At 38.4% G+C, this 23,944-nt stretch overlaps 5 protein-coding genes across 5 annotated transcripts in view; 3 read left to right on the plus strand and 2 right to left on the minus strand.

Moving 5' to 3' along the window:
• The window catches only part of pald1a (phosphatase domain containing paladin 1a), a 70,320-nt gene extending 59,354 nt beyond the window's left edge, over positions 1–10,966 (minus strand). The window contains exon 1 of the mRNA XM_079658514.1: positions 10,951–10,966. The gene's annotated coding sequence lies outside the window, so the exon portion shown is untranslated. The remainder of the gene's footprint in view (positions 1–10,950) is intronic.
• lrrc20 (leucine rich repeat containing 20) lies at positions 854–3,943 on the plus strand. The gene is made up of 5 exons (XM_079658527.1): positions 854–1,103; positions 2,188–2,276; positions 2,518–2,667; positions 3,180–3,347; positions 3,431–3,943. Exons 2-5 carry the CDS (start codon positions 2,207–2,209, stop codon positions 3,553–3,555), a joined length of 513 nt encoding a protein of 170 aa, XP_079514653.1. The 5' UTR covers positions 854–1,103; positions 2,188–2,206; the 3' UTR covers positions 3,556–3,943.
• On the plus strand, positions 4,064–9,094 carry ppa1a (inorganic pyrophosphatase 1a). The gene is made up of 11 exons (XM_079658517.1): positions 4,064–6,071; positions 6,254–6,318; positions 6,802–6,855; positions 6,964–7,083; positions 7,162–7,248; positions 7,336–7,462; positions 7,555–7,682; positions 8,006–8,091; positions 8,295–8,364; positions 8,612–8,651; positions 8,745–9,094. The coding sequence occupies exons 1-11, from the start codon at positions 5,936–5,938 to the stop codon at positions 8,771–8,773; spliced, it is 942 nt and encodes a 313-aa protein (XP_079514643.1). The 5' UTR covers positions 4,064–5,935; the 3' UTR covers positions 8,774–9,094.
• On the plus strand, positions 10,335–15,058 carry sar1aa (secretion associated, Ras related GTPase 1Aa). The gene is made up of 7 exons (XM_079658526.1): positions 10,335–10,421; positions 11,300–11,372; positions 11,563–11,682; positions 11,813–11,878; positions 12,757–12,860; positions 12,948–13,079; positions 13,172–15,058. Exons 2-7 carry the CDS (start codon positions 11,315–11,317, stop codon positions 13,286–13,288), a joined length of 597 nt encoding a protein of 198 aa, XP_079514652.1. The 5' UTR covers positions 10,335–10,421; positions 11,300–11,314; the 3' UTR covers positions 13,289–15,058.
• A 1,763-nt stretch (positions 15,059–16,821) lies between these two features.
• The window catches only part of LOC307024432 (testican-2), a 29,366-nt gene continuing 22,243 nt past the window's right edge, over positions 16,822–23,944 (minus strand). The window contains exons 6-9 of the mRNA XM_079658515.1: positions 23,155–23,373; positions 20,345–20,407; positions 19,108–19,245; positions 16,822–18,577 (exon numbers count right to left, since the gene is read on the minus strand). Coding sequence (XP_079514641.1) covers positions 18,432–18,577; positions 19,108–19,245; positions 20,345–20,407; positions 23,155–23,373 — 566 coding nt within the window. The 3' untranslated portion in view covers positions 16,822–18,431. The remainder of the gene's footprint in view (positions 18,578–19,107; positions 19,246–20,344; positions 20,408–23,154; positions 23,374–23,944) is intronic.

Consider the following 23,944-nt stretch of genomic DNA (forward strand, 5'->3'; position numbering starts at 1 on the left):
ATTCAGAGGTAAAACAACATTTACCTTTCTAATCTTCCTAATCTCAGGAAAAATTGTAATTCAGTTTTAATTCATTTTCTTTATGTTATGCCTCAATCTAAAATATTCTCGTAAAAAAAAAAAGCAGGATTTTCTTTCAATATGGTGACAAGTGACCACAATTAACAATATACCAATATTGGCCAACTGAAAAATATAATAATTACTATTTATAGGTATTACTAGGCCTAATCCTAATTCGTGGAGGTAATAATCTTGAATTTTTGTTTGTGTTAAAAGTAGCAATACCACATACTCTAAGAATGTAACCTATTTTCAATGTTATATTACTTAATTACAGCCTTCATTTTGATGCATGACTATGTAGCAAAAATGTGTCAATGTCGTGCTAATAGTGGTTTAACTTTAATATTTTTTCAATTATGTTTACTGCTGGATTTCACAGAGGGATCCAACTATTCTTATATTTCATCTAAATCCCTCAAGTAACTGGTAACTAAAGTTTTAATGAAATCTACAAGATACATTGTATCTTACAAAGTTTGACTTGACTTTGAATGTAGGAGTAGGCCTACCGGTATACTTGGGCGTAGGCTATAGGCTACAAACAGAAACTGGAAATTCTCAAGTAGAATACTTTAAAATAAATCAAACGTAAAGTACTTAAAACAATGTGGTCTACTGAGTTCATATCCACGACTGCAATTGAGCAGAGTTATTGCTATTATGTATTGCTTATTGTGTCCCTTATCAGCATTTACAGTCATGCCTCAGCTACATGTCTGCTGCACCCTATTAGAGCAGCACTGACACGCATGAATAAAGTATTTCCTTGCCGGCTGTTTGCTAGTAGCCTAGCAAATTCCTTACGTTACTAACGTTAAGTCAAAGCAACAATGCCTTTTACAATGTGTGTTTAACGTCACTATGAGGTTTGGTTTATAAAAGCTTTTTACAGCGTATATCGCAACATCCAGGTGAATTGCCCTCTCCGGGGCTAAAAATACACACTCACCAAATTAGACTGAGGGCTAGCTGCTGTGGCTAACGCTAGCTAGCTGAGGCAGCTGCCAGGCTCAGTAACAGTAGCTCTTCTAGTCTGGGTAAGTGGCTTCTCCCTGGTGTGGCTTTAATGAACGAGAAATGAAACATAAACTGTGTGATTTTACAACTAAACAGATTGTAGTTGCATTCCGCACAGTCCGGTAGTGCATGACTAGGTCCAGTTTGCAAAAGATAGCACTATTCAGCCACAAGTTAATTTAAAGGTTATATAACGTTAACTAACGTCATATGAAAATAATTCCTTTTTAAGTAGGCTACTTCATGTTCGGGATACTTTCTATCTTCATTACATTTGTATAATTACTACACTGACTAGTAGATACTGCTTTTTCACTATGTCATAGGGTTCACTTGTATTGTGTCGGTAACTAAATGTTTTAACTTTCATTCTGTAGTTAAGTACACTTTCGAAGTTTACTATTACTTCTACTCTACTACAGTTTGTGGGCAATAATCTACGTTTGTACCCTCCTAAATGTATCTGACAGCTTAAGTTACAAATTTGACACCACAATAAAACGTGATATTATCATGGGTTAAGGTAAGCCTAATATAAAGGCATATTGGTACTTAAAATATAATTTGTGATGATACTATAATACTTAATACTTGTGTGTGCCTTGTACCTGAGCATGTTTACACTGTAGTAGTCACTTTTACGTGAATACAATCTTTTACCTCTTTTTACTAATTAGAGTATTAGTTGGTAATGCTTTGCAATTTATTCTAATCAACTTTACTTCACTTTTTGAAAACATCAATTATATATTTTTAAAAGGCTTGTACAATGAAGGGTACGTTTGCATTATTGTATTGCTACATGCATGATATATCACTCAGGAAATATTATTGTAGATTTACAGAAAATATGTTCTCAGAGTAAAGGATTTTGACTTACTTTCGTGTGTTAATAGATTACAGTGATAAATGGACATGATGAAATAAGGCTACATTTTGTATTTTGTCACATAAAGACACGATCATAATACTCACTTAATGTAACTGCATGAAGCTGGATTCATTTGGAATGATAAACTGTCATTATTAGTTACTGTAATCACAATTTGTCCATCATACATCCAATGCATAAAGTATAGTGTAATGTTGCATGATTTCCTTCAGGAACCGTTACGGCAGAAGAATGGCTGAAGCAGTAGCAAATGTGGCCCGGAGGGTTAATGCAATCGTTGAGGATGGCGGCGATACATTAGGTAAGACTCCTAACATATCTCTTTCTCTCACTCAGTCTTTATGCTGGTTAAATGAACAGCTTTGAGTCCCAATTTGAGTGGATGCCTATTTTGGATTTTCACCAGCAGGTGGTGACAGAGGTTTAGATTCTTCTGCTTGAAAAACGTTGAACCCCATAGTGTGTGTAAATTATAGATTGTTACCATCCTCCTGCTGTGTAAATGTGTCGTACTCTCACAATCATCTTCTTCTTCTCTGCAGACCTGTCAAACTGCAAGCTCATTACATTCCCCGATGGTGTGTTCAGGGTCCTGAAGAGCGTCTCAGACAACGTCCGCGTTGTCTTACTGGCTGAAAATGAGATGAAGTCCATTTCCAGCAAGTTATTTTTAAACTTCACACAACTGAGAGGTAATGGATATACACTCCAACTATTTCATGATTCAATTTACAAGAAAAGATTGTATATTTTCATGGGTGACAGCTGGGGGTACATTTTGCTTCTTAGATTCTGGATCTATTCACAACTTCCAGAAAATGATGATTTCTAAAAGCTTTATAGACGTTGCTACTGTTAGGCAGTTATCCTACGAATAAAGTTAAAGTTGTTATCAATTTTCAAACCATTTTTGCAGTGTTATTTTGTGTAACTTTTTATTTTTTATGTAGCAACTTGTTTAGGAATAAAGAGGCAGCGAGCCTAAGCTTACCAGTTTTATTTATGTAACAGGAAGCATTCTTGAATTCCTAGAAAGTCCAAGCTTAGCAAGAATACATGTTGTTGAATAACATTTTGATATAACAATTCACCCCTTAGTTATTTTTTTGGTTAACCTCAGAAATGTTGACTGATTGTCTTCATTTCGTGACAGGAGATCAGACAAGCAACCCCTTCATTTACTTATCTTGACATATTTTTGCAGAACTTGACCTGCGAGGAAATCTTATCTCCAAACTGCCCGACGCCTTCTTAGAGATGGAGCATTTGACCAGCATCAATCTGGCTTATAACAGCTTCTCCATCTTCCCTGATAAGCTTACTGAAATAGCCACACTGGAGAGGATTAACCTGGAGGGAAACAGCATCACAGGTAATACAACTATATTAAAGCCATGAGTTGTGTAATTATTAAATGGTTTGAGCTTACGTTTTATTTGTGTTTTTGTCCCACAGAAATACCAGTGGAGAAGTTGTCCAACATGCCAGCAATTAAGTGGCTGAACGTCAAGTCAAACCCTTTGGACTCGAACACTCAGTCAGCTCTGCAATCTCTGAACAATGTTGAAACCGAGTCCTAAAATATGTCAGATCATATTTACTCACCTATGGACTGCATGCTGTGTGCCTTTTAACTTCCTCATTTGGATGCTTTGTTGGGCTTGGGAGATGAAAAACATTATGCTTGATGAAATTGATCTGAATATAGCACAATGGGTTCAAAGGAAACAAAGGGAGATGTGTGATTAAACATGGCGTCCTCCTTGATTGACCTTTATCAGTGCGACCACACAAAGAAGCCTTTACTTTTTCCTCTGTGAGCTACAAAGACCTGGAGTTGATGTATGGAGATGAAATCAATCCATATTTATACACCATTTGTCATGTTTACTTCTAAATAAGGACATATTTATTACTTTTTATAGTATAAAAAGGTTTTTTCAATTAAAAATATGCACTGAAAACAGACTGTGATTATAATTGTGCAATTCATGACAGATTCTGAGAATGTTGTTAAATCACGGAAGTGTTCCCTGATTTAAAACTTAATTTTGATCAATCTGGCAGTTGTTTCCTGAAATAAACCACAGTTATTTCCAAAAATAGTAAAAAAAGAAAAGAATGGTAAAAACTGAACAGTACAATATTTATTTGTATGGAAACAACAGTCCAAAACATGATCCACATACAATGATATAACAATGTATACGATAGATTGATTGATACTTTTATACAAATAATAACAATAATCAAAACAACTCATCACATTTTGTGAAACTAGTTGGTCTTTTAGAAGAAAAAAAAAAAGGCATACATTTGGCAAAATAACAGCAGGAGAAAAACAACAATACTTCTATTTCCACTCTTTGTAGAGATATAAAGAAAACAGCAGCAACATGCTCATACATTCCTCCCCGTAGTCTCCTTCACAGGGATCTACACTTATAAAACAGAACTAAATCAATTGAAGAGACAATACAAATATGCTGACACTGTTATCAAGTTGTAGGCAGGAGGCAACACAGACTTGATTTAAGCTCAATGAAAAAGTAGATACAAACTGTGATCAAGCTCTCCATCTTTGAGAGAGGCTACAGGTGACAGACCTGATCCACAGTATTAAAGTATTCTGCTTAGGCTTTTGAAGAATTCCTTAAATAGCAATTCTGCCTAGTCGGGATCACCTTTAATCGGATGTTTGTGCTCGCTGTGTTGAGTGTGTTGTGGCACCAAAAAAAAAGGATTCGGGAGGAAGTATAAAGATATTAGAGGGATACAGAAATGAGTACCGGTACATACAAGACGATTAAATAAACATATTCTAATGCAAGTAGAGGATGACCACTCTTCAAGCCAAGAGAAATATTTAGCAAGGTGGGAGGATTACAGCATCATGTGACTCCTCTGCTGTGACCTTGTATTGTTCATGTTGCCCTCTGACTGAGCTTTAATCATAGGCTACACCAGAGGAGAACTACAGTCCTTTAGTATGGAGTTGTGTTATGCTTAAAGCAGGAGGCATCTTCTCTGTGAACTGGATTGTGTGAGTTTTGGTTACACAAATGTATTAAATTATCTCCAATTATAAGCTATAATTGGAGTAAATACACTATACTTATAGACTATATTCATAATTGATTTAAAAAAAAAAAAAGTAGCTTGAATAAAATTAAATGTAATGCATTATGATTGATTCGAGTATATGTCGTTTCAACACATTAACATAATTAGTAGTTTCTCAGGCCTGGCTGCAATATGATGATTGTGTCAAACTGTACAGACACAATTTAAAAGTGTTAATTACAGCAAAGACTGCAGAGCGTTTAGAATGTTTAAACACATTTCTCGTTTACCAAGATCTGTAACAACGGATATGTAAATTACCTCCAATATGTGCACTTTATCTGACGTAAAAAATTGAATTCAACACCAGCAAAATGCCATCCCTCCTGTTTTTTAAGAAGGTAAATATTATATATATAATGTTTTTATTATGTTTCTAGAAATAGGCCCACAAGTATGTTATCAAATAGTTACGGGGATACTCCAGAAGCAAGAAGTCACGACATAGGCACAACACCTAATCTTGCCTTGTTAATTGGTTTACAGCTAGCAGTCAGCTCCATCTGTTTATGTCTGCAAAGAGCTCTCAAGAGCCACAGCTTACAGGAGGGAAATTAAAAACAAATCACTTTACACACAGAAGGTAAAGAAACTTCACATCCAGGCGGCAGAATATATGTGGCAGCCATGGAGAAGTGCTAACAAATAAGGATTAGCTGCTGATTGTTCCGAGTAATTCTCTCCAATGTTTGTTTACGCTTGTTAGCTACAGATGCCAATAAGGGATGTGATAAGAATTCAAGAACATTCATGTCTGTCAGCTGGCCCGTACACTTCCAGGTGTCACATGCATGCCAGGGCTCTTGGTTTATGCGCATGTCTCCTGCCTCAGTCTGAATGACTGCCCGTCAGTCAGGAGCTTCTTACTCCTGGATTAGTGCAGCCCACAGTGTTCTGAAAGCAGCAGCAGAAATGAGCGTTACTGTCGAGGAGAGGGGCCGGCCCAACACCCTGGACTACAGAGTGTATTTCAGTAAGAACAGCTTTTTTATACATCTAGTATTTGTGTTGTTGAAAACTTTTAGTGTAATAGTTGCCAGCTATCTGGAAACTATTATGGCTGCATTAGCCAGTAGAGCTTTATGAAGAGATCTGGCCATTTGTAGCTCATCAGAATTTGTATTTCTGCTAAAAATGAATCACTTTTTTCCTTAGAAAACTCTGAGGGAAAATACATCTCTCCCTTCCATGACATACCCATCTACGCAAATGAAGCAGAGGTGAGCAGTGTCAAACTTAATGCTGCAGGTTTTTATTTTAAAAAGTAGAGCTGTATTTGTAGTATTTGTATTATAGAACTGTGTTGCTGGGGCTGTACTGTAGCCTTTAAATGTTTACTAAATCAACTTGTGTTGCAAGTCAAATGTTGTACACGTACCATTTGTAGTTTAAAAGTATCGTTATACCACAGATTACCAAAATGGGATTTTACTATTAAACTTTAATTCTGAATTAGTAATCAGTAATGGCAAGATGGCTTCCCAGTACCACCTGGGGGCCATAATTAGTGTGCTACCTTAAATGACCTCAGGTAACTTTAGTTCAGGCAGACATTGGGGCCTTGTTGAAAAAAAGGTCACTTTGCCAATACGTATAATCACAATTATGTCGGCCTTACATAACTATAAAAATGGCATTGAAATGAATTTAACACATTTACAAGGATTCGTCCTGACGTAACAGTATTTCTTATAATCCTGCAGAATATCTTCCATGCTGTTGTGGAGGTTCCAAGATGGACAAATGCAAAGATGGAGGTATGCATATTTGCAAATGGGTACACTTAAGTTGATGAATAGTCCCTAATACTTTGTTGTCGTTGTGGAACTAATATTAGATGTTCTCTTTTCTTTTTTTTAAATCAGATTGCCACCAAAGATCCTCTTAATCCACTGAAACAAGATATAAAGAAGGGGAACCTCCGTTATGTAGCAAATGTGTTCCCTCACAAAGGCTACATCTGGAACTATGGAGCTATTCCTCAGGTAACTAAGAGGATGTTCAGACAACAGGAAAACCGACCATATCCCCGCTCTTCTAACCTGAGCTTTCTTTTATCACAGACATGGGAAGATCCCAACCACAAGGACAGCGACACAGGATGCTGTGGAGACAACGATCCTATTGACATATGTGACATAGGAAATAAGGTACAACTGTCATTAGGGGCTTTGAAGAGACAGAGTTTTATTGAACGGTGTGTAGCGTTTCTTATTAAGAGTGCCTTTGATTCTCAGGTGTGCTCTCAAGGAGAAATTATCAAAGTGAAAGTGTTGGGAACTCTGGCTTTGATCGATGAGGGCGAAACAGACTGGAAGGTCATTGTGATCAATACTGAGGACCCCGAGTCTGCAGACTTTAACGGTATGAACAACCAACAATTAAAGAAGGACATATGCAGTTTAATAAGGTTTGCTGAATATTCAGGGTTTTGCTTTGTTATCGATTTGTTGCAGATATTGAAGATGTAAGACGACTTAAGCCTGGATACCTGGAGGCAACTTTTGATTGGTTCAAAAGATACAAAGTCCCAGATGGGAAGCCTGAAAACCAGTTTGCTTTCAACGGGGAGTTCAAGGACAGGGTACGCCTTTTAAGTTGTCACAGTACTTATGTTGTATTTTAAAACTGTTATAAATGTTTTTTTTATTTAAATGACTGATAACAGTATGTTGTTTAAATACATGTAACATTATTTCTGTATCAGGTGTGCTCAAATTAAGACACTTCCAACCGAAAACAATTTACAAACGTAAAAACATTTTCAGAGGCAAAATTGTTACGACGCTTTTTTTCTATAGCCCAACCTCTTTGGTGAATCAATCAATTTTATTTGTATCAGTTATATTGAAGGGGAGGGGGAAAGGATGTCTATTGATTGTTGTGAGAAAAACAAATGTTTTCCAGGACTTTGCCATTAAAACAATCAAGGACACCCATGAGTTTTGGAAGGCACTGATTTCTAAGAATTCCAGCGCTGGAGAGTTAAACTGGTGAGTGCTTAACGCAGACAGTCTATGAAGTAGAGCTACAATGAATAGACTAAACGACCAATCCATCAACCGGAACATTTTTGACAATCTGTTGATCTTTAAAGTAGCAGCAAATCTCTCTATGTTTAATACCTTTTTACTACAGATAATGTAATGATTTTGTGACTTTCTGTAAATAATTCCTTTTTTATTCCTTGAATCAGCACGAACACCGGTGTCTCAGATAGTCCGTTCTGCTGCTCTGCTGAGGATGCAGAGGCCGTGGTTAAATCTGTAAGTTTGTCATTTTCAAATGTATACAACCTCCTTTCGTTACTGAAATTCTAATATAAATATGATAAACAAAATACCCACAAATACTTAAATACTTGCCAATTTTTTGAAAATATGGTTACCATTTGATTTCTTGAAAATGAAAAAAAAAAAACTCAAAACACGCCCAAAATGATTTCACAAATGTATCCAAAAAAATTATCCATTTCTCAAAATAACACTCTTTTATAACTACTTTCTTTTACAGGCATGTGCTTTTGGAGCTGAAGATCCCATTCCAACTTCAGGTGGGTGATTGTACGTTTATTTGTTTTATTGCAGGTACTCTATGTTTTAACTTGATGGAAATCACATACGTTTCTTTTATTTATTTTTTCCAGTCGACCAATGGTTCTACTATGAGAACTAAGAGGAAACTTCTGAGCAGAAACCATCATTCTTTACTTCACTTCTTTCGACACAACAGCGCAGCGCGGTAACTGGATGGATCGAATTTATGTTTCATGTCACATTTTCTTGCTTTTTTGTTCACACACTTATATTTCTGATGCTGTCAAAAAAGCTTTATGTGTGTTTGTAACTCAATATCTAGTTTCAAGCTTGACACAATAAACCATAATAAATCCCACTATATTGTCTATTTTATTTTGTATTTATTGCGCCTCCTACATATTGTCGATGTCAACATGATGAACGATTACCTAGAGAATAAGGATATAAAATAGATAGTAGCAATAAGTAATGCTTTGCTTGTGATTGTTGAAAAAAATAAAAAAAACACTACTGCCTGCTGGCAATTCCAGTAGTCAGTGATCCAACATGTAAAAGCCTCTTAACAGTATAAATAAATGTTTTTGTAAGTCTGTGGCTGTAAGTGGATACGCACCATGGGGTGCTTCTGTAGGTTGCATTTAAACACTATACTTCAATAAGCACTAGAGACCTTAGCTGTGCAACAACAGCTCAAAGGGTTACAGCCAGTATTACAACCAATACCTGAAATCATACCTGCTGTGATTGCCTGATGGTCTTTTTAAGTTCCTACTCGAGATCAAAGTTTTCAGTTCTAAATGTAGCTAAAGTAAAATGTGGTTCAATGTTGGAATGGAGTCTTTCTGAAAAGCAAATTAGTTACATTACATGTTACTTGTTAGTGTGGTGCTAAAAATGACCTCCAATTCAACTGACAACAGTAAAATCCTGATTTGTGTATGCATGCATGAGTATAATATATAATAATATAAAAGTTACAGGGGTTGTTTCTGCATCTAGTACTTGTAATACTTTAGTCATACTTACTTTCAGACAAGTAGCATTTTCATTTAACTTTTTTTAACAGTAGGCTTCTTTTTTTTACAGTCTGGTATTAAAATGTTGTTCTTATGTAAAGGTTTCATGCCTGGCTCATCCAGTAATCTTCAGGAATGACTACAATACAACATTACTAATAAACACAATATAAGTATTAAGAATATTAATTTGGATTCCTGCTCATTCAGGCTTTCCTTGGTATTAAAGAGGACAAACCAGACAATAAAAGCTGTTAACTAAATATATATTAGTCTCTAAATCAGAATCAAAAGGAAGGAAATTAATGGATTGGCATGAAATAAGCGGGAAGACATTACGTGCCATTCAAAAATATAGTTGGTGTTATTAGAAATCTGAGAGGATAAAGAAAAGAGGATAAATGACAATCATGAATAGGTAACGAAAAGGACAATATCGACTGTGCCTTATAAAACGTATTGTAATATTAGCTTATAGATACATTTCAAACTGGTTTTGGTGATCAGTAGGCCTACCAAGTACCAGAAACATTAGAACATGTATCTTTGTAAAAGGAAAAACCATGGATGTGTAATAGGGAAAAACACACCAGAGAGCATGCTGTACACTGTAGGAGTTACCTGACACCAGGAGATGGCAGAAACCCAAAACTAAGGTTGCAAACAACCGCATACACACCACAGAAGAAGAGGAGGAAGAAGAATAATCAGAAGCGGAACTCTGACTGTTTCCAAGGAGACCACCAATACTACGGTCAGTACTGAGGGGTAAGTCAGCTAACGTTAGAGTAAAATAACATTATTTAGATGTTAACACACAATACAACATATTGTGCGCTTGACATCAGTTCGCTTTGGCTCTGCGAGGAGTAGATTCTGTAGTGCCCTGAACGGCAACCTGGCCCACAGGAGAACAGACCGGAGGTTTAACGTTAAGCTAACGCTAATGGCTACCTAGCTAAAAAGCGTCAATACCGTGCACACTGAAACAAGCTAAATACAAACACACATGTCTTTAACTCATTCAGTGTTCAGGGTAGTTAGGACATTACACTGTTGCAAATGCCATTTTATAATATAGTGGAAAGTATCGCTGTTAAATAATGTAGGTTATTGTTAGCTAACTTGGATGTCGATAACGGTGATAATGTACACAGGTGTTTGGGTGCACTTGCTTAGTTTGATCTGAACGATATATGAAGTCATGTGAATATTACATTTTGTCTATGTGAGTGGAGCTTTGGTGTCGTCATATAACGTTATCTCGGTGTGATGTAATGGTGTGGGAAAAACATACCTTTCTCATGGTTGACTTGTTCTACCAGGAAGAACACAGGTGGGACCGGCCTACCTAAATAGAGCACTGTCCTAATGAATGTGATCTATCACACCTGTGCCTTTTTCTGCTGTCACGGGACAAAATAATATATCTGTATACTAACTACTAACATACAATACACTGTGTTTTATGCTCAAAATTATTTTAGAAAACCTCACAATATTGGGTTTTTAATACAGCATCACAAACTATGCACTCAAGATTTAGCTACCAAAATCAATAAATACCTCAATGATAAAGTGTAAACATAGATTTAACTTTTTTTGGAGTGTTATGCGATTCTAATCTGACTTTTCTCTTTTTTCAGTCGAACACAGTCAAGATGTCGTTTTTATTTGACTGGATCTACAGGGGGTTTAGTAATGTTTTACAGTTCTTAGGTAAGTGCTGTCTGCAGTTTTGCAAACGTTTACAATTGGTGCTAAAGTGCAAAGTACAGTAAGGGCTTGGTCAATATAACCCTAAATCATAAACCAATGTTATCTATAACCATGAGACTTTCTTTCTAAAATGCTGCTTTCAGGGTAGTGTTGAATTTCATTGCTTACATTTGTGGGTCATTTCTTCCAGGTCTGTACAAAAAGTCTGGGAAGCTGGTTTTCCTGGGCCTGGACAATGCTGGCAAAACAACGCTCCTACACATGTTGAAAGATGACCGGCTTGGCCAACACGTGCCAACCCTGCATCCAAGTAAGGAGACATTCAGATAGTAGTGAGCCATGTGACAATGTTGTATAATGAGTCTTACTGTAATTTACAGCCATTTTGTTCTCACTGTAACAATCACTGTAATAAAATCTTTCTCTCCTTTTTCTTAAAGCTTCTGAAGAGCTGTCAATTGGTGGGATGACATTTACTACATTTGATCTAGGCGGACATGTACAAGGTGAGATCTTCATACACTTGATCACACATTATAGAAATAGTACTATTTTACCTCTCCAATAGATTTTGGTGGGATATAACATCAAACCGTAAAGCTGGTGGTTTTCTGATAGTCATTTAAGATTCATTTTAGAATTAATTTGTATATGTTGTTATTGTTAGTCCCAGCTCTTGACTATATTAATGTGAGGTCATGGAAATATCAAATAATACAAGTTATTGTCAGTTAAAGACCATAAGATTACTGAGTCTTTTAATCAATTGCTTCCTTGTTGCCTTAACTATCAATAATCTGTATGGCCATCAGAAACAGTTGGGAGTAAACAGAAGCAAGTTGACCAATCACAGTTCTCATGGCTGCCACAGGGTGTCTCTGTAGCCCCTGCAGCTCTCACATGTGATATTTTGAGGGTTTCAAACCAGCTCTGATGGAATAACTGAACCTAAAATAAAGCGTACAGAGGATGAACCAGTGCTGCAGAGAACGTACATACAAAAAATTATGTACTTACCTATTAGATTATGATATTGATGAATACATTATTTTACACGGTTAATCACTGTTTCTGATATGTTACAGTAAAATTGTAAACCAATAGTTTCCTTGTATCGTAGTCAAGATAGAAATATATAAAAATCCTAAAAAAGACCTTCTGTGTGTGTTCATTTACTCAAAGCTATTCACTTTATAACCCTCATACACTCATTTATAAAGATTGTGTCACTTTAACATGGTACACAGAGGCAATACAAGGACACAGCTCAATTCCACCGGTTTATAATGAAATTGCTGCATCACAAGCTGTGGAGGGCATTCACTCACGTATTCAATTGCTGCGAGGAGAGCTATTTCACAAACAGTTTTCTCTTTGCTGACAGCTCGAAGAGTGTGGAAGAACTACCTGCCGGCTGTGAATGGAGTCGTCTTTCTTGTGGACTGTGCGGATCACGACAGGCTCTCAGAATCGAAGACTGAGCTTGATGTGAGATTTTAACTTCACAAGCTATGTTCCACCGGACTGCCTGCTAAGTGTTCACTGACGTTGATTGTGCTGCTCTCTTTTCTCCAGGCTCTTCTCGGAGACGAAACCATCGCCAGTGCTCCAGTGTTGGTGCTGGGGAACAAAATCGACCGCCCTGAGGCCATCAGTGAGGGAGCACTGAGAGGGGCTTTTGCTCTTGATGGTCAGGTTACTGGAAAGGTAGGCATGTGTCATAGATTTTAATTCACAGAAATCCTAGGATCTCTCTGTGTCCTGATGGGCGTCTTCCTCCTTTATGTGTGTCTCCACAGGGAAGTGTCTCTATGAAGGAGCTGAACGCGCGGCCCCTGGAGATTTTCATGTGCAGTGTGTTGAAGAGACAAGGCTACGGGGAAGGTTTCAGATGGTTATCACAGTACATCGACTGACACTGAAGCTTACCCAGGAGGGATTTTCTTGACACATTTTTTTTTCACAAAGCACGACAAAGACTTTGTGTCTTTGCCAGTGTCAATCAGACCACATCCCAAACTTAGATCATGTTAAAAGCGTATTCTTTATAATACTTTATTCAGGATTTAAAGGTTTCTATGCAAAAACTTTTAAAAGTGGCTCACGGTGAACTGTCCCACCTGTGTTGTTATTAATGTGAGTTGTCGAACTCTATGGCATGTTAATTAGGTTACATCCAGCAGACATACATTATGCAAGACTGTAGATACAGACACATTAGTGTTGCATTATTTAATGAGGAATAGACAAACCGATCTAATGATATGTAATAGGAAGGGATTGGTATTAAGTGCTCAGTGGTGATTGAGTTTGGTAGATTAATGCTCATCTGCTATCAGATTAAAGATGGTTGTGTTTAGAATCTGAAATACATAACTAAATAAAGCAGAAGAGTCGTTTTAGAATGTTTCAACTAATGATATGCAGCCACTGCCTTCAAAGCACATAGCCAAAGATGTATGCTAATAACTTTGGGATAAGCAGGGAGAGAGATTGGACTTCAACAAAAGATATCTTCCCCGCTGAGCACTGAGCCAAAATAACATCAAATCCCCCAAAAGCGGAAGAGACAGCCCATGCCACAAATAAAGGCAAGGATGATGAATAAACAGAGTCAAACTGAACAGCTCACTGATGAGCGTGCTGTGAAAATGTGCTTCTCACTTTCACTGTCTCGATGGAAATAGCTCGTTTATTTTTTGCATCTTTTCCTAAACGTGTTGACCCAGAGGGACGCTACATGTTGAAGGCAGCTAATTTGAAATGTGTTAGTCGGACTGAGATAAGTCCTCATTATCTTTGACTTGAAGATAAAACGTTCACACCGAGCTTTTATGACATTCCGTGGCTCCCCTTGCTTTAATATATGATTAAGTCTGTCATGACATTGCTTTAAAAATGTCTGGAAGCAATAAAGTAGAATGATTAAGTGTACTGTCGCAGAGACAATCTTACTCCTCCTGTATTTGAGAGTAGGAAAGTTATTCTGAGCCCATTAATTGTAACGATATATTATTATTTTTTATGTATTCCTTTTAATCCACAGCCTGAGCAGTTTGTCTGCATGTAATCAGCATGTAGGCGGTTCAGCAGTGCTGCAGGTAATGTACTTTTTGACTATCTGAAAAGATATGAGAGTGCATTTGCTAACGTGCTAAATTAATATTCTTATTCTGGATGCTTGAGTCTTTGTAAACATGCATACACCTTTACAACACCCTGTGTAAATGTGTATCCACATGAAAAGCTGGAAATGGATTATGTGGAACAAACGTTTGATTCGCATTAACCGTTTCCTGCATCATGTTTACAGAGTAACATTTTGAATGATCTGCTTATTTATTTATGCAGGGATGTTTGTGACCATGATAATAAGAACAACTTTTTTGTTTACAGGGAGTCTTTAATGTGTATAGAATGCATGTAAACAAACAGCTTTCCCTTTGAACAGTGTTCTGTACCCGTTGCTATACTCCTGTAAATGATGTATAATACAGATGTAAATGTTTGTACAGTAGCTGCATATTAGCCGCCACTAACAAAGCACTGGATTTATTTATAGCAGATTAATTAAAAATTATATTTGCTGCAATTATCTGTGCAAATAGTTTGAATGACATAATGCATACATGCATATATAGTGAGGAGTTGTTTACATGTTGTAATAAAACAGACCTTGTTTTGGATTCATGTGTCATGCCATGTGTCATTTTGTATTATAACCCCAATTAAACCCCTGTGGTTAACACTTGTTAAGATATGTGTATTTTCATTTAAAGGTCCCCCTATTATTATATTTTTCAACAACATATTATAGGTCTCAGGTATATACAAAACATGTCTCTGAGGTGTTTGGCTCAAAAATACCAAACAGATCATTGCAGCATCCCATAAACCCCTCTGTTTCAGCCCTGTTTCCAAAGTGCTTGTGTCTGTAGCTTTAAATGCTAATGAGCTGCTGCTGGCCACGCCCCTCTGCCAAGTGATTGGTTTGAAAAACACAGAAAATGTTGCTTTAGGAGGAGATTCAGGTGATAAAATGTGCGGGTGTTACCTTGGTTGGTTATTGGCTTTGGTTGCACAAGCCAACAAATAAATGTTGACATCACAAAGGGGCCAAAGTGACAAAAAGAGAGAATATTTTTTCCTGAAACGTTCCCTATCTCTCTATACAGAGGGGACACATGTTTATGTATAAAAGACATGAAAAAGTGGATTATGCATCATAGCTGACCTTTAAGTTCCACCTTGTAGTCACTCTTTAGCGCTAACACTTTGTCACAGACTATAAAGATAATTCATCCGTTTCACCTTTTCATGTTTAATCTGTCACGGAATGCATTTAATCAGGTTTTTCTTTTGACTAAAATGTCATCGTGTAAACAAATCTCTCCAAAGGACAACCATAAACACAGAATAATTATGTTGGTATATTGGTTAAAATAGCAAGAAAAACTAAAACATTTGAAAGATACTGATGCATTCCAGTTCTATGTTACTGATACATGCTTTTTCACATTGAAATTAAAGTACAAAAATATGTTAACATTGACTGTTATTAAACGTTAAATACATATTTAAAGTAAAAGTCAGGATGGTTCTTCAGTAATGTTGGAATATTTTTGGCTAAAATGTTACTTTCATTCTTAGTCATTGATGCTTTTATCTCCAGGCTTGATTATATTTTGTTTTATTGCAATATCAACCAACAGCAGTTATCACAGAGGGCTGCTTCCAGGCTTTCAACACCCTCCAAGAAGTGACCTCATTACTCACAGTCCCTGCTGTCCTTCACTGGCTTCCTGTCAGTGTAGAAATTACTTTTAGGCTCTTACTGCTGGAAATATCCCCAGGACTTTTACTGTGACTGTACGAATGCACTTAGGTCAACTGGCACATATCCATGCTTTGCAGATTTGATCATCCACATGCCCTCTGACAGTGTTGTCTTTCACATCGTGGTCATTACGTGGGATGCTTTCTGGCAGCCGCTCTGCTGTAATTTGTTCTTCTAGCATGAGGTGGCAGCTGAGCTCCAGAGTATCTCCAGCAAATACCTCCATCTGCTTGTTAAAGAGTCAACTGAGAGGAAGCTGCAACTTCTTCTTGTTTTTATTCCACTGCAGGCTTCATGATTGTACATGATGTAATGATCCTTATTGAATACTTGGGTAATCATATTTAATAGCAGGCTGTAATTGGACTTAGCTGTGAGAAGCTTCAGTATGTATTGCTTCACACACCAGGTTGGAGACCCAAAGGTCGTAAGGAAGTAGTTTTGTTCTCCAAAATAATCATAATTACACAACTAGCTTGGGATTTATAGGCATGGCTGGGGGAGCGTTACTGAAAATGGAATCAGTTTTAGCACCCTAGCTGAATTTGAGTGGATCTGCTGAGGTGTCAACGTAATTTCTCTCCGGGTGATAATAGTAGGAACAGATCGAGGTCAACATACATTTTGGCTCCAGTGCCTTTATTAGTAAAGTGCTCAGCCTAGAAGTACATTCTTATTTACTAACATGCAATACTAAAAACAACCAAATGTCTGGTCTATCAATAGCATGAATGAAGACATGACAACAATATTCTCATAGAAAAAAAAGTACAATGTGAATTCAAGTATACACACATAACTTCAAGTAATGCACAATTTTTTGTATATAATTATATATATATATAAACACAAAATACAGTTTTGTCAAGTTGCAAACTCATAATAAACATAGTTGTGGCACATTCTTTGACATGACTTCAGCAACTAGTGGTTTCAACTGTAGGTGCAGTTTGGGCCATTTAAGTACATTCTACAGGTTCTCAATAAAAGTCAACCAATTTGAAATGTAGGTCCTGTGTAGGTGAGCGTATCCGCTTACATCCTAAAGCATGTACGTTTTAAAAACTGCTATGAGCTATGGAGCATCTTTATCACAAATGGAAACCATAGTAACCATAAACCCTCTAAGCTCGCTTCACAGATCATTTCCAATGGACTAATATACAGAATCAGTCTGGACATACATCATCACATTGCATTAAACGGCTTTAACGGAATAGTTTGACATTTTGGGAAATATGCTTTTACACGATCTATTTAGAGAGAGATGAAAAGATCAATACAACTCTGTCTGGACACTCATCCACAACCAGGAAACACCAGCTGCAATAATGATTGGCCTCTTAAGGGCAGCCAAAACAAATGAACACAACAGTGACGTTTGATTCACTAAAGACTGAACCGAGGAGAAAGTGATAACCTGGCTCTGTCTTAATCAAATGTGCTTGCCAGCAACTATTAATCTCCATTATTAACTTTGATTTATCTTGTTTGTTTAATCCGTACATAAACTTTAAAAACAATATACATTTGTATATTCACAATGTAGTTATTGTATGAAATAAACCACTGAGATAAAAGATTAGTGGGCATTAGAAGTTTTGGCTGGTCTGTTTTGTTAGCTTTAAAATTAGGTAACCGTTTCCCTCTATTTCCAGTCTTTATGCTAAGCTAATCTTAGCATCTGATTGCTTTAACTTCAAATACAGAATGCTAGCGAGGCAAGAAGTTTTCCTAAAACTCTCGACAAGAAAGCAAACAAGCATTCCCCCAAAATGTCAGTCTTATCCTTTAAAGTCTGATCTCTAGTTGTTCTAGTGGGATGGCAGCTCTAATAATCAAGCAGTTGTTCACACATTACAAAATGACTGGTAATCTCTATGCATAGATGGCGGTCGGACAGAGAGGGTTTCTGATGCGTTTTAACTACCTATGGTGCAGGAGTCAGTGGGTCCTGCTTTGAAGGACGGCAACACAAAATGCTATGTTGCTAAAAAAAAACAGAGACAAGAGAATGAAGCAATTACACATATCTAAGACAAAAACTGGTCATCGTCTCATCCCTGGACCTGCCGAGCACCACATATCCCCCCCGGGATGAAACACAACTCCATGCCTCCCCTCGTCCAATCCCAAAATCTTTCTCTGTGAGGAGAGAGCCGTCCCTGCAGAGTTTCAGGCCAGCGGCGGTGACTCGGCTCTCTGCGTGGGGTCACACAGTTCTACCAGATGTATCCTCCGTCGTCAGCCTCGCCCTCCTCCTCTTCCTCCTCTTCTGCCTCCTCTCCGGTGTCGTCTGCCTCCTTCTCCTCTTCATCCTCCCATCCCACTCCACTTCCAAAATCTCCAGAATATCCTGCCACTTCATCTGGAAAATGATTAATACATGAGGAATCACTTTGTATTTTCTGCTAACAACATTTCTTCTGGAGCTGAAAAATGAAGCCAAACTGGAAGCTGGCTCAAAAGTGAGTCAATTCCTATACCCCCATGTTAAAAACACAACTTTACAGCAGAATAAAAAAAGACAGTTTTGGTTTTTTAGCCTTTAGCTATCTTCCCTCTTTCTTTCTTACAGGTAGTATAATAGAAAAAAAAAATGATTTTCCAACAATAAAGCAGGGGAACATGTTCTAGTAAAAAAAAAGAAATGCAAGTATGAACCTTAAAATGTGCCTTATACTGTATGTACCCTTTAAAAAATGAATACCTAAAACACAATACATTGCATAGGAAACAAGATGAAATCTCACAGCACTTCTAACTAAATATTCATGTTTTTAAGAAAATACAACCGCAGGGTCTCAATAACAGACAGAACATAACTTTGAGAATAGGAGACGTCATGCTGGTTACACTGTGAAAATATCTGTTTGCCTAATCCCCCCTCTCTCTTACCACAGTCTGGGTTGCCATGGATTCTGGTGCCCATCATCTCTCCACCATGCTGGTCCACACACCAGCACTCCCCTCGGCTCTGGTCACACTGCACTTTCCTGTAGTAGCCGTCCTCGTCGCAGCTGGGAATGTACATCCCTACACACACCCCCCCCCCCCCCCACACACACCCCACACACACACACACACACACACACACACACACACACACACACACACACACACACACACACACACACACACACACACACACACACACACACACACACACACACACACACACACACACACACACACACACACACACACACACACACACACACACACACACACACACACACACACACACACACACACACACACACACACACACACACACACACACACAGCTGTTAAATATTTATACTCTCAGCTTACAAAGCTGCCTCATGCTGGTGCTTGAGATGAGCCAGCATAAACTAGAATGCCAGCACGCCTTAGTGAACCTGTGATAAAACCATCAGTCAGGGTAGATATTTGGCAGAGAATACCGGGGAGACAGAGGAAGCGTCCCTGTTTGTTTTACACAGGCATGCATATGCTGCTGGATGTGATTTCATTCAGCTTGTTGGTGTTTCCTTATGCTGCAAGAGTGGCGTGTGAAAATGTCGTGACAGCTTCGCTGACAGAGCGCCACTGTTCCAGCCTCCCTCAGGAGACTCTTGTCAAACCCAAAGAGAAGTTCTCTAACAAGCTCCCTCCACTACCTTGCAAACTAGAAGAAACACCAGCACTGAGACGAGTGGGCCTTGGGGATGGAGGAATATATATCTCTGGTTTTCAGGCTGAATAGTGAACACAGATGTGTGGCATGCTGGGTAGATACAGGTTTCTCAGAGAGCCAAACGGGAGTTAGCCTCGCTCTTCCCTAAAGCCGGCACTGCCCTCTAATCCCCCCCCCCCCCCCCCCCCCGGCCTGATTAGGACCTAATCCGGGGCGTGCGCTTGTGATCTATTAAATGAGCCTCCTCCAGCTTCTCGCTTGCTGCTCCAGGCCGTGTTACGTAAACCCAAAGACATGGAGCGAGTGCGGGGGCACACGCCGGCATAATGTTGCACTTTAAGGCTAACACTATGGCATTGTGTGGCTTTGAAGGGATCTGACGCGAGTCCAAAAGGTGTTCCTACGCAAATGCGCTGTGTAACAATGAAATACATTTTGATCTTGCAGTGTTAAATTGATAGATGAAAAACGTACCAGGCTTCTTCTTGGCCGCCTCCTGCACTTGGATCCTCTCCAGCTCTGCGAGGCACGGCGGCTCTGTGAGAATTGAACACAAGAAAGTGATGACAGGCCATCACATAAACTGCTATCCCCAAACTTTATCTCAGTCAATGCTCTTTATAATTGCAGTTTTTTTTTGTTGCCTGTATTGATTTGTTTAAGAAGTCTTATATTTCATTCCCTCTGAGCCTGATCGATCGCGGGGAGCTTTGGTGAAAGAACATATGATGTAGCCAGAGAATGACAGGGAAACTGTATCTCTCTTCTTGAGGTTCAGCTAAATAGAAACTGAGAGACGCTATACATTGACCCACAAGGCGATAAATCTTGCCCAGTATTCGTACATTCTCACAGCATTTTTATTGTGTTTGCAGAAAACTCACACTCATATCTCCGAGACTTGTTAAAGTGTAATAATTTCTATACATGTAGAGCGACGTACTGTTCCAAATCATTATCATAAAGCCATTATCACTTAATGGTTTATAAATACAACCAGCAAGTAATGAAAAATGGATTAGGCAGTCAGTGTAATCTATTGCATGCAGGTTAAATGCCTGATCAATAGAGAGGTCCGTGTGCAAATGAGGTTACTGCCGGAGATATCCTGCATTTGTTCAGTAAAGGTCAAGCGGTGCAGATGCTGCACATTCGCCAGCTGAAAAAGCCCTGTGAGTGCAGGTATTATCCAGAGACGCCTCACAATTTCACATTTTCACAGCATGAACTGCGCATGAAATGTCAGGGACAGGGCTTCAAAAGCAAGCTTTAATTTCTAAGAGTGGGTTCAAAAGAACACCATGTTTTTTTAGATTAATTCTATGATAATTTTGCCTGACATTTCTTTAAACCCAGCTCACCATGTAACCCATGCTTTCAGCTTCTATACAGCTAACACATGTAACACGCTTTTCATTTAATACTTCTAAAGAGAGAAATATCTTATTTGTGAAGATATACCATTGACTCAAACCAGAATCTTTACAACCATGTAGAATACGTTTAGATCTGAGCATATTATTTCATGAAAGGTCACAAAGTAGTAGTACAGAGGTTGAACCTAACATCTCCAAAACCCAGTCAGATGATTGGTCAAACCTGATGCTGAACACTGGCTCATCTCAAGCACCAGCATGAGGCAGCTTTGTGAGCTGAGAGTATAAATATTTAACAACAAGGCGTGTGTGTGTGTGTGTGTGTGTGTGTGTGCACCTGCCTCTTCAAATCACATCCAATCAGCTGAATTTGCCACAGGTGGGATCAAATCAAGGTGTAATAACATTTTGAAGACAATCAGGGGAAATTAGAGGCACCTGAGCTAGATTTCCAAAGGGTCTGAATACTCATATCAATGTGATATTTCTCTTTCTGCTTCTACACTATCGTCATGGGGATTTGAGAGCAGGTAGATGAAGGATCAAATTGAATTAAAGACTGCAACATGACAAAAGGCGAAAGATTTCAACCTTGATTAACCTAATTTCTATGGACTTTTTGTTTCCAATCTTTAATAAAATAATAAACAAGCAAAAAAACGATCTAACAATAATACATAGGCCTACTTCACGCTCTTTCAAATATATACACAGACTAGGCGGTTGGGGGATAAATAAATAATAGAAATCTAAATTAAATAGGTAAAAAAAATAAGATGACATGGAAAGAAAAGGGTTATGATTCAGTAATGGCCTTGGGGAGTTTGTGTTCAAACTAAAATTAATAAAATACTTTCTGAGTGCACTGCAGTTGCTTCCGTGTGCCGCTTCATGCAGAGAGGAAAAACAACACTTTCTGTTGAACCAAAAAATCAATTTCCAGGGAAACAAGAAGGGGGTTGATTGAAAGGAACAGCGTGCCTGATGTGAACTAAATGATGCTTTGTTATTGGACTTCTGTGCCGATCAGGGACTGACTGTCCACAGGGAACACCGTGTTCAGGCACAGTTACAAAACCAGAAGATCAATGACGGATGGAACAAGAGCTGTGAGACTTTCTGGCCCAGGGGAGAGACAATACGATGGGACTATGTGCGTTCAGTGAGGCTGCAAAGAAGGACTTTACGTTTTGAGAAGGATTCTGGCAGACTTTCAGATGACTCAGATAAAGGAGGACTTGCCCAGCAGGAGGGGAGAGCTGCTGATCGTGTCTGGGAATAATGTCAGACCTTGATATGCGCAGGTGGAAAATAGACAGAATGGATAGCATACGTTTGTAGACACTGCCGAAGGTTGAAGAGAAAACCTTTGAAGATGTTGCTTAGGCCTAAAAAAAAAAATCATGCTTTGTTCTAATAGCCTGTCAGAATAAAGAAATAATTCAACATTTTGGCAAATTGTTTCTTTCTTGCAGAGAGGAGTTTGATAAAAGATTGATCACACATTCACATCTGAGTGATAAATATGGAGGCATAAGAGATAAGGGGGGAAACAGCTCACTTGCTCCCTTGTTTAAGCCTCCAACAACAATAAATGTAAAATGGCAGCTTGTGTGTTAAGGAGAAGTAAAGTGCTGAAACTATTTTGAAGTTGTACTTTTGAATTTCAGACAAAACAGCTCCTTCAATACTGCTTCCAGGCTTTACGCTAAGCAAACAGCATCCTGATTCTAGCCTTATACTTAGTTCTCTCTGGTGTCGAGCTTCAAGAGGAATATACTCGTTTGTTTATCCCCTTTCACAGCAGCAATTGCAGGTGATCATTGCATCCTCTCTATTTCCCTGTGATATAACCTTGCTATTCTTTTCACCCAGCCAAAAAGACTGTGGGGAGATCCCTGCACTTACTTTCTCTCCAGAAGCAGAGGCACCACTCCGCCGTAGAGACCTTCCCATCCTTGTAGCTGTCGCAGGAGTTGAAGAAGGGTCGGATGCAGACCTCGTATTTATCCAGGTTAATGGCGGCCAGCTCAGCCTGGTCCAGATACAAGTCGCTGTTGGTGTCCAGCCTGGAGAACATCCAGCCAATGGAGTCCTTGCAACTGGCCACAAGGCTCTTATCCAGCACTGTAAGAAACCATTTTCCAAGCTTTTTAAACAGGTCCCAAACTATACTGTTTTTTGTCAATATATTATAGGTCTCAGATATATACAGAACATGTCTCTGGTATTTGGAGCCAAACACTTCAAACAGATCATGCATTGCAGTATCCCATAATCCCCTCTGTTTCAGCCCTGTTTAAAAAGTGCTGATTCTCTGTCTGTTACTTTAGATGAAAATAAGGAGCCCCTCCCCACGCCCCTCTGAGAGATATTTGGTTACAAAGAACACAATGGTGCTCTAGGAGGAGATTCAGGTGATAAGGTGGGGGGGGGGGGTTACCTTGGTTGGTGATTGGCAAATGGTTACACAAGACAAAAAAATCGTTATGACATCATAAAGTGGCCAAATTCTGATCAGCTCATTTTCAGACAGGTTTTTATATAAATGGATTAGGACAAAAAGTGGGCGAATCTTTCTTCCTGACACGTTCAGAATCTCTTTACACAGAGGGGAGACATGTTTATGTATAAAAGACATGAAAAAGTGGATTTTGCACAATAGGTGACCTTTAAGTTGTACAGTATCTATTTGCAT

This window comes from Notothenia rossii, assembly GCF_949606895.1.
Source record: "Notothenia rossii genome assembly, chromosome: 11".
Taxonomy (NCBI): domain Eukaryota; kingdom Metazoa; phylum Chordata; class Actinopteri; order Perciformes; family Nototheniidae; genus Notothenia; species Notothenia rossii.